The 12,098-nt window shown below is 45.1% G+C and overlaps 1 protein-coding gene across 5 annotated transcripts in view; it reads left to right on the top strand.

Moving 5' to 3' along the window:
• The window catches only part of LOC106606175 (protein MTSS 1), a 162,505-nt gene that overhangs the window by 118,708 nt on the left and 31,699 nt on the right, over positions 1 to 12,098 (top strand). For 3 of the 5 annotated variants that reach the window (XM_082959182.1, XM_082959179.1, XM_082959181.1), the window contains exons 4-7: positions 2,325 to 2,409; positions 3,766 to 3,857; positions 7,568 to 7,642; positions 11,743 to 11,754. In XM_082959182.1, coding sequence (XP_082815308.1) covers positions 2,325 to 2,409; positions 3,766 to 3,857; positions 7,568 to 7,642; positions 11,743 to 11,754 — 264 coding nt within the window. The remainder of the gene's footprint in view (positions 1 to 2,324; positions 2,410 to 3,765; positions 3,858 to 7,567; positions 7,643 to 11,742; positions 11,755 to 12,098) is intronic. The other 2 variants (XM_082959183.1, XM_082959180.1) reach the window with 1 other exon arrangement.

Below are 12,098 nucleotides of genomic sequence, written 5' to 3'. Positions count from 1 at the left end.
CAGCGTTTTTCAGTTTTCAAAACAATTTAGTTGGCTATTTTGGTTAATATCGTTGGTACCCTAGCAGATGGCCTTGGTGCCCTAGCAGATAGCCTTGGTACCCTAGCAGATAGCCTTGGTGTCCTAGCAGATAGCCTTGGTGCCCTAGCAGATGGCCTTGGTGTCCTAGCAGATGGCCTTGGTGCCCTAGCAGATGGCCTTGGTGCCCTTGCAGATAGCCTTGGTGCCCTAGCAGATGGCCTTGGTGCCCTTGCAGATAGCCTTGGTGCCCTAGCAGATGGCCTTGGTGTCCTAGCAGATGGCCTTGGTACCCTAGCAGATAGCCTTGGTACCCTAGCAGATGGCCTTGGTGCCTTTGCAGATAGCCTTGGTACCCTAGCAGATAGCCTTGGTGCCCTAGCAGATGGCCTTGGTGTCCTAGCAGATAGCCTTGGTGCCCTAGCAGATTGCCTTGGTACCCTAGCAGATAGCCTTGGTGTCCTAGCAGATAGCCTTGGTGTCCTAGCAGATAGCCTTGGTGCCCTAGCAGATTGCCTTGGTACCCTAGCAGATAGCCTTGGTGTCCTAGCAGATAGCCTTGGTGTCCTAGCAGATTGCCTTGGTACCCTAGCAGATAGCCTTGGTGCCCTAGCGGATAGCCTTGGTACCCTAGCAGATTGCCTTGGTACTCTAGCAGATAGCCTTGGTGCCCTAGCAGATAGCCTTGGTACCCTAGCAGATAGCCTTGGTGCCCTAGCAGATAGCCTTGGTACCCTAGCAGATAGCCTTGGTGCCCTAGCAGATAGCCTTGGTGCCCTAGCAGATAGCCTTGGTACCCTAGCAGATAGCCTTGGTACCCTAGCAGATAGCCTTGGTACCCTAGCAGATAGCCTTGGTACCCTAGCAGATAGCCTTGGTGCCCTAGCAGATAGCCTTGGTACCCTAGCAGATAGCCTTGGTACCCTAGCAGATAGCCTTGGTGCCCTAGCAGATAGCCTTGGTGCCCTAGCAGATAGCCTTGGTACCCTAGCAGATAGCCTTGGTGCCCTAGCAGATAGCCTTGGTACCCTAGCAGATAGCCTTGGTTCCCTAGCAGATAGCCTTGGTACCCTAGCAGATAGCCTTGGTACCCTAGCAGATAGCCTTGGTGCCCTAGCAGATAGCCTTGGTGCCCTAGCAGATAGCCTTGGTGCCCTAGCAGATAGCCTTGGTGCCCTAGCAGATAACCTTGGTGCCCTAGCAGATAGCCTTGGTACCCTAGCAGATAGCCTTGGTGCCCTAGCAGATAGCCTTGGTACCCTAGCAGATAGCCTTGGTGCCCTAGCAGATAGCCTTGGTACCCTAGCAGATAGCCTTGGTTCCCTAGCAGATAGCCTTGGTACCCTAGCAGATAGCCTTGGTGCCCTAGCAGATAGCCTTGGTACCCTAGCAGATAGCCTTGGTACCCTAGCAGATAGCCTTGGTTCCCTAGCAGATAGCCTTGGTACCCTAGCAGATAGCCTTGGTACCCTAGCAGATAGCCTTGGTGCCCTAGCAGATAGCCTTGGTGCCCTAGCAGATAGCCTTGGTGCCCTAGCAGATAGCCTTGGTGCCCTAGCAGATAGCCTTGGTACCCTAGCAGATAGCCTTGGTGCCCTAGCAGATAGCCTTGGTGCCCAGCGGCCTGGACCCGCAGATAGCCTTGGTGCCCTAGCAGATAGCCTTGGTGCCCTAGCAGATAGCCTTGGTTCCCTGGCACCTCTTGAAGGCCATATGGCCTTGCCCCTAAAATCCTGAAATTCCAGGCCTGTCCTCTCCCTCCCTCATTGGGCCTTTAGGTTTATTACTGGTGGTGATGTTACAACTCACCATTGTGTTTTGTATCAAAAAGTGGGTTGGGCGTCTTTGTATGTAAGGAGAGAGCAGCATTCTCTAGTGTTTATTTACAAAGCACTCATGCAGAAACTTCCTATTTATCTATCATCATTAATTACCAAACCCAGTCTCAGGCTTGGATAACACCAGGGACACCAGGGACATTGGTTCAGCTCTAACCAGGATGTATTGTTTGTGTGTTACAGGAGGCACCAGGGACATTGGTTCAGCTCTAACCAGGATGTATTGTTTGTGTGTTACAGGAGGCACCAGGGACATTGGTTCAGCTCTAACCAGGATGTATTGTTTGTGTGTTACAGGAGGCACCAGGGACATTGGTTCAGCTCTAACCAGGATGTATTGTTTGTGTGTTACAGGAGGCACCAGGGACATTGGTTCAGCTCTAACCAGGATGTATTGTTTGTGTGTTACAGGAGGCACCAGGGACATTGGTTCAGCTCTAACCAGGATGTATTGTTTGTGTGTTACAGGAGGCACCAGGGACATTGGTTCAGCTCTAACCAGGATGTGTATGAGACACAGAAGCATCGAGGCCAAGCTCAGAGACTTTTCAATGTAAGGATGTTCTCATTTACAACCACACTACTAGACCATCATTTACCATTGATTTGTAGTACATGTCACTTTGAACAAAATTAAGAAGTGTGTGTGTGTGTGTGTGTGTGTGTGTGTGTGTGTGTGTGTGTGTGTGTGTGTGTGTGTGTGTGTGTGTGTGTGTGTGTGTGTGTGGTGTGTGTGTGTGTGTGTGTAACAGTGTCGTTAAAGTGAGACATTACTGATGAATCTGTAGAATGTCACCCAGCTCAGCCGATTCTACTCTTTCCCAGCATTCCACTGTCTCAGGGGCATGTCTGGTCCACGACACACACACACAGGGAGATCTCTAATTTCTTCAAGGCATTTTGGATAAATTCTTCTTGCGTCTCCATGGCTGTGACAGTGTGAAGTAGTAAACCTAGGTGCCTGTGGTCAAGCCTAGCTACACACACACACACACACACACACACACACACACACACACACCAAAAACACATACACACAGACAGACACACACACACACACACACACACACACACACACACACACACACACACACACACACACACACCCAAAAACACATACACACAGACAGACACACACACCACAAACACACATAATGAAAAACACACACACAGTCACCACCACTATGCCCCGCCCCATCACTGTTATGCCCTGACCACTCATCACCACTATGGCCCGCCCCCTCATCACCGCTCTGCCCCGCCCCCTCATCACCACTATGCCCCGCCCCATCATTGCTCTGCCCCGCCCCCGCATCACTATTATGCCCCGCCCCCTCATCACCGCTCTGCCCCGCTCCCTCATCACCGCTATGCCCCACCCCCTCATCACTGCTATGCCCCGCCCCCACATCACCGCTATGCCCCGCCCCCTCATCACTGCTTTGCCCCGCCCCCTCACCACCACTATGCCCCGCCTCCTCATCACCACTATACCCCGCCCCCACATCACCGCTATGCCCCACCCCCTCATCACCGCTATGCCCCGCCCCCACATCACCGCTATGCCCCGCCCCCTCATCACTGCTCTGCCCTGCCCCCGCATCACTATTATGCCCCGCCCCCTCATCACCGCTCTGCCCCGCTCCCTCATCACCGCTATGCCCCACCCCCTCATCACCGATATGCCCCGCCCCCACATCACCACTATGCCCCGCCCCCCATCACCACTATGCCCCGCCCCCACATCACAACTATGCCCCGCCACCTCATCACCACTATGCCCCGCCACCTCATCACCACTATGCCCCTCTCTACTGAAAGACTAGCCTTTTGGTGGGCTAGGAGAGATCCTAATAAACAATACTGGATTTCTAATGTTTCTCACCTTTGTGATTGCTGTGACCTGCAGGGCTTTCATGGACTGCATGATCAACCCTCTACAGGATCAGATGGAGGAGTGGAAGAGAGGAACTAACACACTGGATAAGGACCATGCTAAAGGTACCATCATAACATATAGATATATAATAATATAGAGAGGAACCAACACTCTGGATAAGGACCATGCTAAAGGTACCATCATAACATATAGATATATAATAATATAGAGAGGAACCAACACTCTGGATAAGGACCATGCTAAAGGTACCATCATAACATATAGATATATAATAATATAGAGAGGAACCAACACTCTGGATAAGGACCATGCTAAAGGTACCATCATAACATATAGATATATAATAATATAGAGAGGAACCAACACTCTGGATAAGGACCATGCTAAAGGTACCATCATAACATATAGATATATAATAATATAGAGAGGAACCAACACTCTGGATAAGGACCATGCTAAAGGTACCATCATAACATATAGATATATAATAATATAGAGAGGAACCAACACTCTGGATAAGGACCATGCTAAAGGTACCATCATAACATATAGATATATAATAATATAGAGAGGAACCAACACTCTGGATAAGGACCATGCTAAAGGTACCATCATAACATATAGATATATAATAATATAGAGAGGAACCAACACTCTGGATAAGGACCATGCTAAAGGTACCATCATAACATATAGACATATAATAATATAGAGAGGAACCAACACTCTGGATAAGGACCATGCTAAAGGTACCATCATAACATATAGATATATAATAATATAGAGAGGAACCAACACTCTGGATAAGGACCATGCTAAAGGTACCATCATAACATATAGATATATAATAATATAGAGAGGAACCAACACTCTGGATAAGGACCATGCTAAAGGTACCATCATAACATATAGATATATAATAATATAGAGAGGAACCAACACTCTGGATAAGGACCATGCTAAAGGTACCATCATAACATATAGATATATAATAATATAGAGAGGAACCAACACTCTGGATAAGGACCATGCTAAAGGTACCATCATAACATATAGATATGTAATAATATAGAGAGGAACCAACACTCTGGATAAGGACCATGCTAAAGGTACCATCATAACACATAGATATGTAATAATATAGAGAGGAACCAACACTCTGGATAAGGACCATGCTAAAGGTATCATCATAACAGAGAGTATAGAGAGAGAGAGGGGGGTATATATATTTGTATATACAGTTGAAGTCGGAAGTTTACATACACTTTAGCCAAATACATTTAAACTCAGTTTTTCACAATTCCTGACATTTAATCCTAGTAAAAATTCCCTGTCTTAGGTCAGTTAGGATCACCACTTTATTTTAAGAATGTGAAATGTCAGAATAATAGTAGAAAGAATGATTTATTTCAGCTTTTATTTCTTTCATCACATTCCCAGTGGGTCAGAAGTTTACATACACTCAATTAGTATTTGGTAGCATTGCCTTTAAATTGTTTAACTTGGGTCAAACGTTTCGGGTAGCCTTCCGCAAGCTTCCCACAATAAGTTGGGTACATTTTGGCCCATTCCTCCTGACAGAGCTGGTGTAACTGAGTCAGGTTTGTAGGCCTCCTTGCTCGCACACGCTTTTTCAGTTCTGCCCACAAATTTTCAGGGCTTTGTGATGGCCACTCCAATACCTTGACTTTGTTGTCCTTAATTAAGCCATTTTGCCACAACTTTGGACGTATGCTTGGGGTCATTGTCCATTTGGAAGACCCATTTGCGACCAAGCTTTAACTTCCTGACTGATGTCTTGAGATGCTGCTTTAATGCACATCATTTCCTTCCTCATCTATTTTGTGAAGTGCACCAGTCCCTCCTGCAGAAAAGCACCCCCACAACATGATACTGCCACCCCCGTCCTTCACGGTTGGGATGGTGTTCTTCGGCTTGCAAGCCTCCCCCTTTTTCCTCCAAACATAACGATGGTCATTATGGCCAAACAGTTCTATTTTTGTTTCATCAGACCAGAGGACATTTCTCCAAAAAGTACGATCTTTTCCCCATGTGCAGTTGCAAACCGTAGTCTGGCTTTTTTATGGCGGTTTTGGAGCAGTGGCTTCTTCCTTGCTGAGCGGCCTTTCAGGTTATGTTGATATAGGGCTCGTTTTACTGTGGATATAGATACTTTCGTACCTGTTTCCTCCAGCATCTTCACAAGGTCCTTTTCTGTTGTTCTGGGATTGATTTGCACTTTTCGCAACAAAGTACGTTCATCTCTAGAAGAGAGAACGCGTCTCCTTCCTGAACGGTATGACGGCTGCGTGGTCCCATGGTGTTTATACCTGCGTACTATTGTTTGTACAGATGAATGTGGTACCTTCAAACTTCTGACCCACTGGAATTGTGATACGGTGAATTATAAATGAAATAATCTGTCTGTAAACAATTGTTGGAAAAATTACTTGTGTCATGCACAAAGTAGATGTCCTAACCGACTTGCCAAAACTATAGTTTGTTGACAAGAAATTTGTGGCGTGGTTGAAAAACGAGTTTTAATGACTCCAACCTAAGTGTATGTAAACTTCCGACTTCAACTGTATAATAATATAACCATACACTACAAGCCAGTGTAATATACACTACATGAACAAAAGTATGTGGACACCTGCTAGTCGAACATCTCATTCCAAAATCATGACCATTAATATGGAGTTGGTCCCCCCCCTTTGCTGCTATAACAGCCTCCACTCTTCTGGGAAGGCTTTCCACTAGATGTTGGAACATTGCTGCTATAACAGCCTCCACTCTTCTGGGAAGGCTTTCCACTAGATGTTGGGACATTGCTGCTATAACAGCCTCCACTCTTCTGGGAAGGCTTTCCACTAGATGTTGTAACATTGCTGCGAGGATTTGCTTCCATTCAGCCACAAGAGCATTAGTGAGGTCGGGCACTGATGTTGGGGCGATTAGGCCTGGCTCACAGTCTGCGTTCCAATTAATCCCAAAGGTGTTCGATGGGGTTGAGGTCAGTGCTCTGTGCAGGCCAGTCAAGTTCTTCCACACCGATCTCAATAAACCATTTCTGTACGGCATTGTCATGCTGAAACAGGAAAGGGCCTTCCCCAAATTGTTGCCACAAAGTTGGAACAAGCTAGTCACAAAGTTTTACGAGCATCAGCACTCGGCGATCCCGTCCTATGAGCTTGTGTGGCCACTTCGCGGCTGAGCCGTTGTTGCACCTAGACGTTTCCACTTCACAATAACAGCACTTACAGTTGACCGGAGCAGCTCTAGCAGGGCAGAAATTTGACGAACTGACTTGTTGGAAAAGTGGCATCCTATGACGGTGCTACTTTGAAAGTCACTGAGCTCTTCAGTAAAGCCATTATACTGCCAATGTTTGTCTATGGAGATTACATGGCTGTGTGCTCGATTTTATACACCTGTCAGCAACGGGTGTGGCTGAAATAGTTGATATATATATATATATACCTCTGCACACCACAGTCAACATTCACTCTCTGTTTAGAGTTTAGCTTATTTTCTTTTCCTCTTTGACCCGAATTTTGTTTTATTGTACAATTTAGTAAAACATGCGTCAAAACCAACAAGACAGGGTCAGTCACATATGAGCTCACTATTTGGCACAATAGTGAACCAATGAGTTATAGGTGTTTATTAAATGGCTGATAAACGACAGAATAACATGTATACCAGTCAGCTACTTCACCTTTTACCACCTCTAGAAATGTTGTAATATCCACTGACTGTGCTCAGCTTTAGGGTTTCCTGACACGCTGTTGACCCCATTTCCCCCCCACAGAGTACAAGAAAGTTCGGAGTGAGATCAAGAAGAAGTCTTTAGACACTCTGAAGCTACAGAAGAAGGCAAAGAAAGGTAGACTCTATCCGTCTGTCTGTCTGTCTGTCTGTCTGTCTGTCTGTCTGTCTGTCTGTCTGTCTGTCTGTCTGTCTGTCTGTCTGTCTGTCTGTCTGTCTGTCTGTCTGTCTGTCTGTCTGTCTGTCTGTCTGTCTGTCTGTCTGTCTGTCTGTCTGTCTCGTCTCGTCTCGTCTCGTCCCGTCCCGTCCCGTCCCGTCCCGTCCTGCTTCACTTCTCTACTGGCTGTGCCATACAAATAGAGTTATTACAACATATGTACGATACATATAATGTCTGTGGGCTTGGCCGTATGAAGTAAAGTAGAAACCCTGTACCTCTATGGGCTGTTGTTTCCCCTTGAGGTCCTACCTACACATTCCATGTAGTCTAAAGCAAATAGAGTTGAACGTCAATGAGGCCACTCAGGGACTCTACAGTATAAAACACAGTACATATTTATGTAACATTTATTATATATAGTACATCTCTACGTACATTTGGTACGCTTAGGCAAATGGACATGCAAATTGAGTTGAACATCCTCCCTACTGAATGTCCTTACTCTATGCTATGGTTTCTGTTGGTTATGTAAGAATGTTCCTGATCCCTGTCAGACTCTGTGGATTGGCAGATATCATTTGTACACATGAATCTATCTGAATGATGTCTGGAAACATGGAGGAAAAACAACAACATCAGCTCATATTGTCTGGCTGTGTCCCAAATGGCACCCTATTCCCTATATAGTGCACTACTTTAGTACAGGGTCTATAGGGCCCAAAGATGTGCACTACACAGGAAATAGGGTGCCATTTGGAACAGATTCTCTGCTCAACTACTGAGTATCCGTTTGTGTCGTCCTTTCTCCCTCGTAGGACAGCACATCCCAATTGAATACGCATGCAGTCAGTCAGTCTTTGTGTAGGCCTACGCACCATGAAAGGAAATGGAGACGCTATTGAAAAGGTTCAATATGTGTCTAGACAGATAGACAGAGAGAGAGCATCTATGGAAGCTCCTATTCAAGCTGTCAGTTATCTTGAGCGACAAAAGTCCAGTTGAAATTTCAAAATGTCCATCTTGAAAGCACCAAAACATCTATGCATTTTCTGCTTTCAAAGTGAACTTCAACTCTTTTTGAAACTTCTTTAGCTCAAATACTGTGCTGTTGTATTTCCATGGTGCAGTATTTAGCAGTGTGCACCTGGTCTTATTGTAGTGTTATTAGATATCCTATCTAGAGGAGCAGTATTTAGCAGTGTGCACCTGGTCTTATTGTAGTGTTATTAGATGTCCTATCTAGAGGAGCAGTATTTAGCAGTGTGCACCTGGTCTTATTGTAGTGTTATTAGATGTCCTATCTAGAGGAGCAGTATTTAGCAGTGTGCACCTGGTCTTATTGTAGTGTTATTAGATGTCCTATCTAGAGGAGCAGTATTTAGCAGTATGCACCTGGTCTTATTGTAGTGTTATTAGATGTCCTATCTAGAGGAGCAGTATTTAGCAGTGTGCACCTGGTCTTATTGAAGTGTTATTAGATGTCCTATCTAGAGGAGCAGTATTTAGCAGTATGCACCTGGTCTTATTGTAGTGTTATTAGATGTCCTATCTAGAGGAGCAGTATTTAGCAGTATGCACCTGGTCTTATTGTAGTGTTATTAGATGTCCTATCTAGAGGAGCAGTATTTAGCAGTGTGCACCTGGTCTTATTGTAGTGTTATTAGATGTCCTATCTAGAGGAGCAGTATTTAGCAGTGTGCACCTGGTCTTATTGTAGTGTTATTAGATGTCCTATCTAGAGGAGCAGTATTTAGCAGTATGCACCTGGTCTTATTGTAGTGTTATTAGATGTCCTATCTAGAGGAGCAGTATTTAGCAGTATGCACCTGGTCTTATTGTAGTGTTATTAGATGTCCTATCTAGAGGAGCAGTATTTAGCAGTATGCACCTGGTCTTATTGTAGTGTTATTAGATGTCCTATCTAGAGGAGCAGTATTTAGCAGTATGCACCTGGTCTTATTGTAGTGTTATTAGATGTCCTATCTAGAGGAGCAGTATTTAGCAGTGTGCACCTGGTCTTATTGAAGTGTTATTAGATATCCTATCTAGAGGAGCAGTATTTAGCAGTGTGCACCTGGTCTTATTGTAGTGTTATTAGATGTCCTATCTAGAGGAGCAGTATTTAGCAGTATGCACCTGGTCTTATTGTAGTGTTATTAGATGTCCTATCTAGAGGAGCAGTATTTAGCAGTGTGCACCTGGTCTTATTGAAGTGTTATTAGATATCCTATCTAGAGGAGCAGTATTTAGCAGTATGCACCTGGTCTTATTGTAGTGTTATTAGATGTCCTATCTAGAGGAGCAGTATTTAGCAGTATGCACCTGGTCTTATTGTAGTGTTATTAGATGTCCTATCTAGAGGAGCAGTATTTAGCAGTGTGCACCAAGTGGCGCAGTGGTCTAAGACACTGCATGTCAGTGCTAGAGGCGTCACTACAGACAACCTGGTTCGAATCCACACTGTATCACAACCGGCCGTGATTGGGAGTCCCATAGGGCGGCTGTCATGTCCTGACCCTAGTAAGATGTCATTTTCTATAGTAGAGTAGGGCAGGGCGTGACAGGGGGTGTTTTGGGTTGTTCTATGTTTTCTATTTCTATGTTTAAGTTCAAGTTTTTCTATTTCTATGTTGGGATTGTTTGAGGTTGATCTCTAATTGGAGGCAGCTGATCCTCATTGCCTCTGATTAGAGATCATATTTAAGTAGGGGTTTTTCTCTTCCTGTTTGTGGGTTATTATCTTTTGAGTAGTGTGTTTTCCTCTCTGCGTCACGGTTTGTTGTTTTTGTGTTTTCAAGTATTTATGTGTATTGCATTCAGTTTCACGTTTAATAAATATGTGGAACTACGAACACGCTGCATTTTGGTCCGGTCCTTCAAACAGACGTGACTGCGGCGCACATTTGGCTCAGCGCCGTCCGAGTCCGTCATTGTAAATAAGAATTTGTTCTTAACTGACTTGCCTAGTTAAATAAAGGTTATATCAAATAAAAAATAGAGAAGCATTCCCCAGCACTGATTAACAATCTGGATGTCTAGCATGGTAAACATTACCCCAGCACTGATTAACAATCTGGATGTCTAGCATGGTAAACATTACCCCAGCACTGATTAACAATCTGGATGTCTAGCATGGTAAACATTACCCCAGCACTGATTAACAATCTGGATGTCTAGCATGGTAAACATTACCTTACTTGGAAACAGAGTTTCTGATTGGAGCAGAGTTTCTGTTAGTATCGTGTTGGCAACGCTGTAGCTCAAAACCAGCTGAAACACTGAACTGGCTAACCTAAATTATAAAAACCAGCTGAAACACTGAACTAGCTAGCCTTAATTATAAAAACCAGCTGAAACACTGAACTGGCTAGCCTAAATTATAAAAACTAGCTAAAACACTGAACTATCTATCCTAAATGTCTAGTTTTTCTACAAGTTTGGATCAATACACACGTTTCTAGTCTCCCCTATGAGAGGCCCTATGCTTTACTTGGAGCTAAAAGGAATGAGTCCATCCTGACTTCAAGGGGAAGTTTTCACCTTTGGACACATGTACAGTGGAGCGTTTAACACCATATATCTGTCTAGACTGAATTCTTCCAACATGTTTTTCCAGCTTGGCCTCTTCATTAGGAAGTGTGTTATTAGTACAACACGTTCACCCTCACACAGTCCTCTTTGGCAGATCAAACAGCTAGACCCATGTTGGGTCATATAATGAATATGGTGATATATGTCAGTGGCAATGCTGACCATTTTGTAAGTTACTTAGTTTATCCTAAGAGTCTGGTAAAGCTAAAGGGCCATTATTAGACGCACAGTGGCAGTCACAGTGGCAGTCACAGTGGCAGTCACAGTGGCAGTCACAGTGGCAGTGACAGTCACAGTGGCAGTCACAGTGACAGTCACAGTGACAGTCACAGTGACACATATTAGCAACATGAATTGTGCAGTCTCCTTCAGGCCTCTTGACTGACTGAAATGTTTTCTTCTTTACGGCCGTGTCGTCGACCTTATTCCCCCCCCCCCCCTTGGCACCTGTTGTTGTTGCCCTGCAGCTGATGCCCTGGGTAAGTGTGTAACAGACTGGTGGTCTGTCTGTTAGTCTGTTAGTCAGTCTGTCAGCCCTCCAGCCTGCTTTGCAGCCTCTCTGTGGGGTCCAGGGTTTCAGTCAGTCTGTCAGTCTACCTTGTGCTGCTATGCTGTTTAGTGTCCCGTTCTGTTCTGCTCCTTCCACTACCCCTCTCGCTCTCTTCCTCTCTCTCTTTCTCTCTCTTCTCTTTCTCTCTGTCTCTCTTTCTCTCTCTCCCTCTCCGCCTCTCTCTCTCTCTCGCTGTCTCTTCTCTCTCTCTTTCGCTGTCTCTTCTCTCTGTCTCTCTCTCCTCTCTCTCTCTCTCTCTCTCTCTCTCTCCTC

This window comes from Salmo salar, chromosome 02 (genome assembly GCF_965601325.2).
Source record: "Salmo salar chromosome 02, fSalSal1, whole genome shotgun sequence".
In the NCBI taxonomy this organism is placed as follows: Eukaryota; Metazoa; Chordata; class Actinopteri; order Salmoniformes; family Salmonidae; genus Salmo; species Salmo salar.
This window is presented reverse-complemented; position numbering and strand designations above follow the sequence as displayed.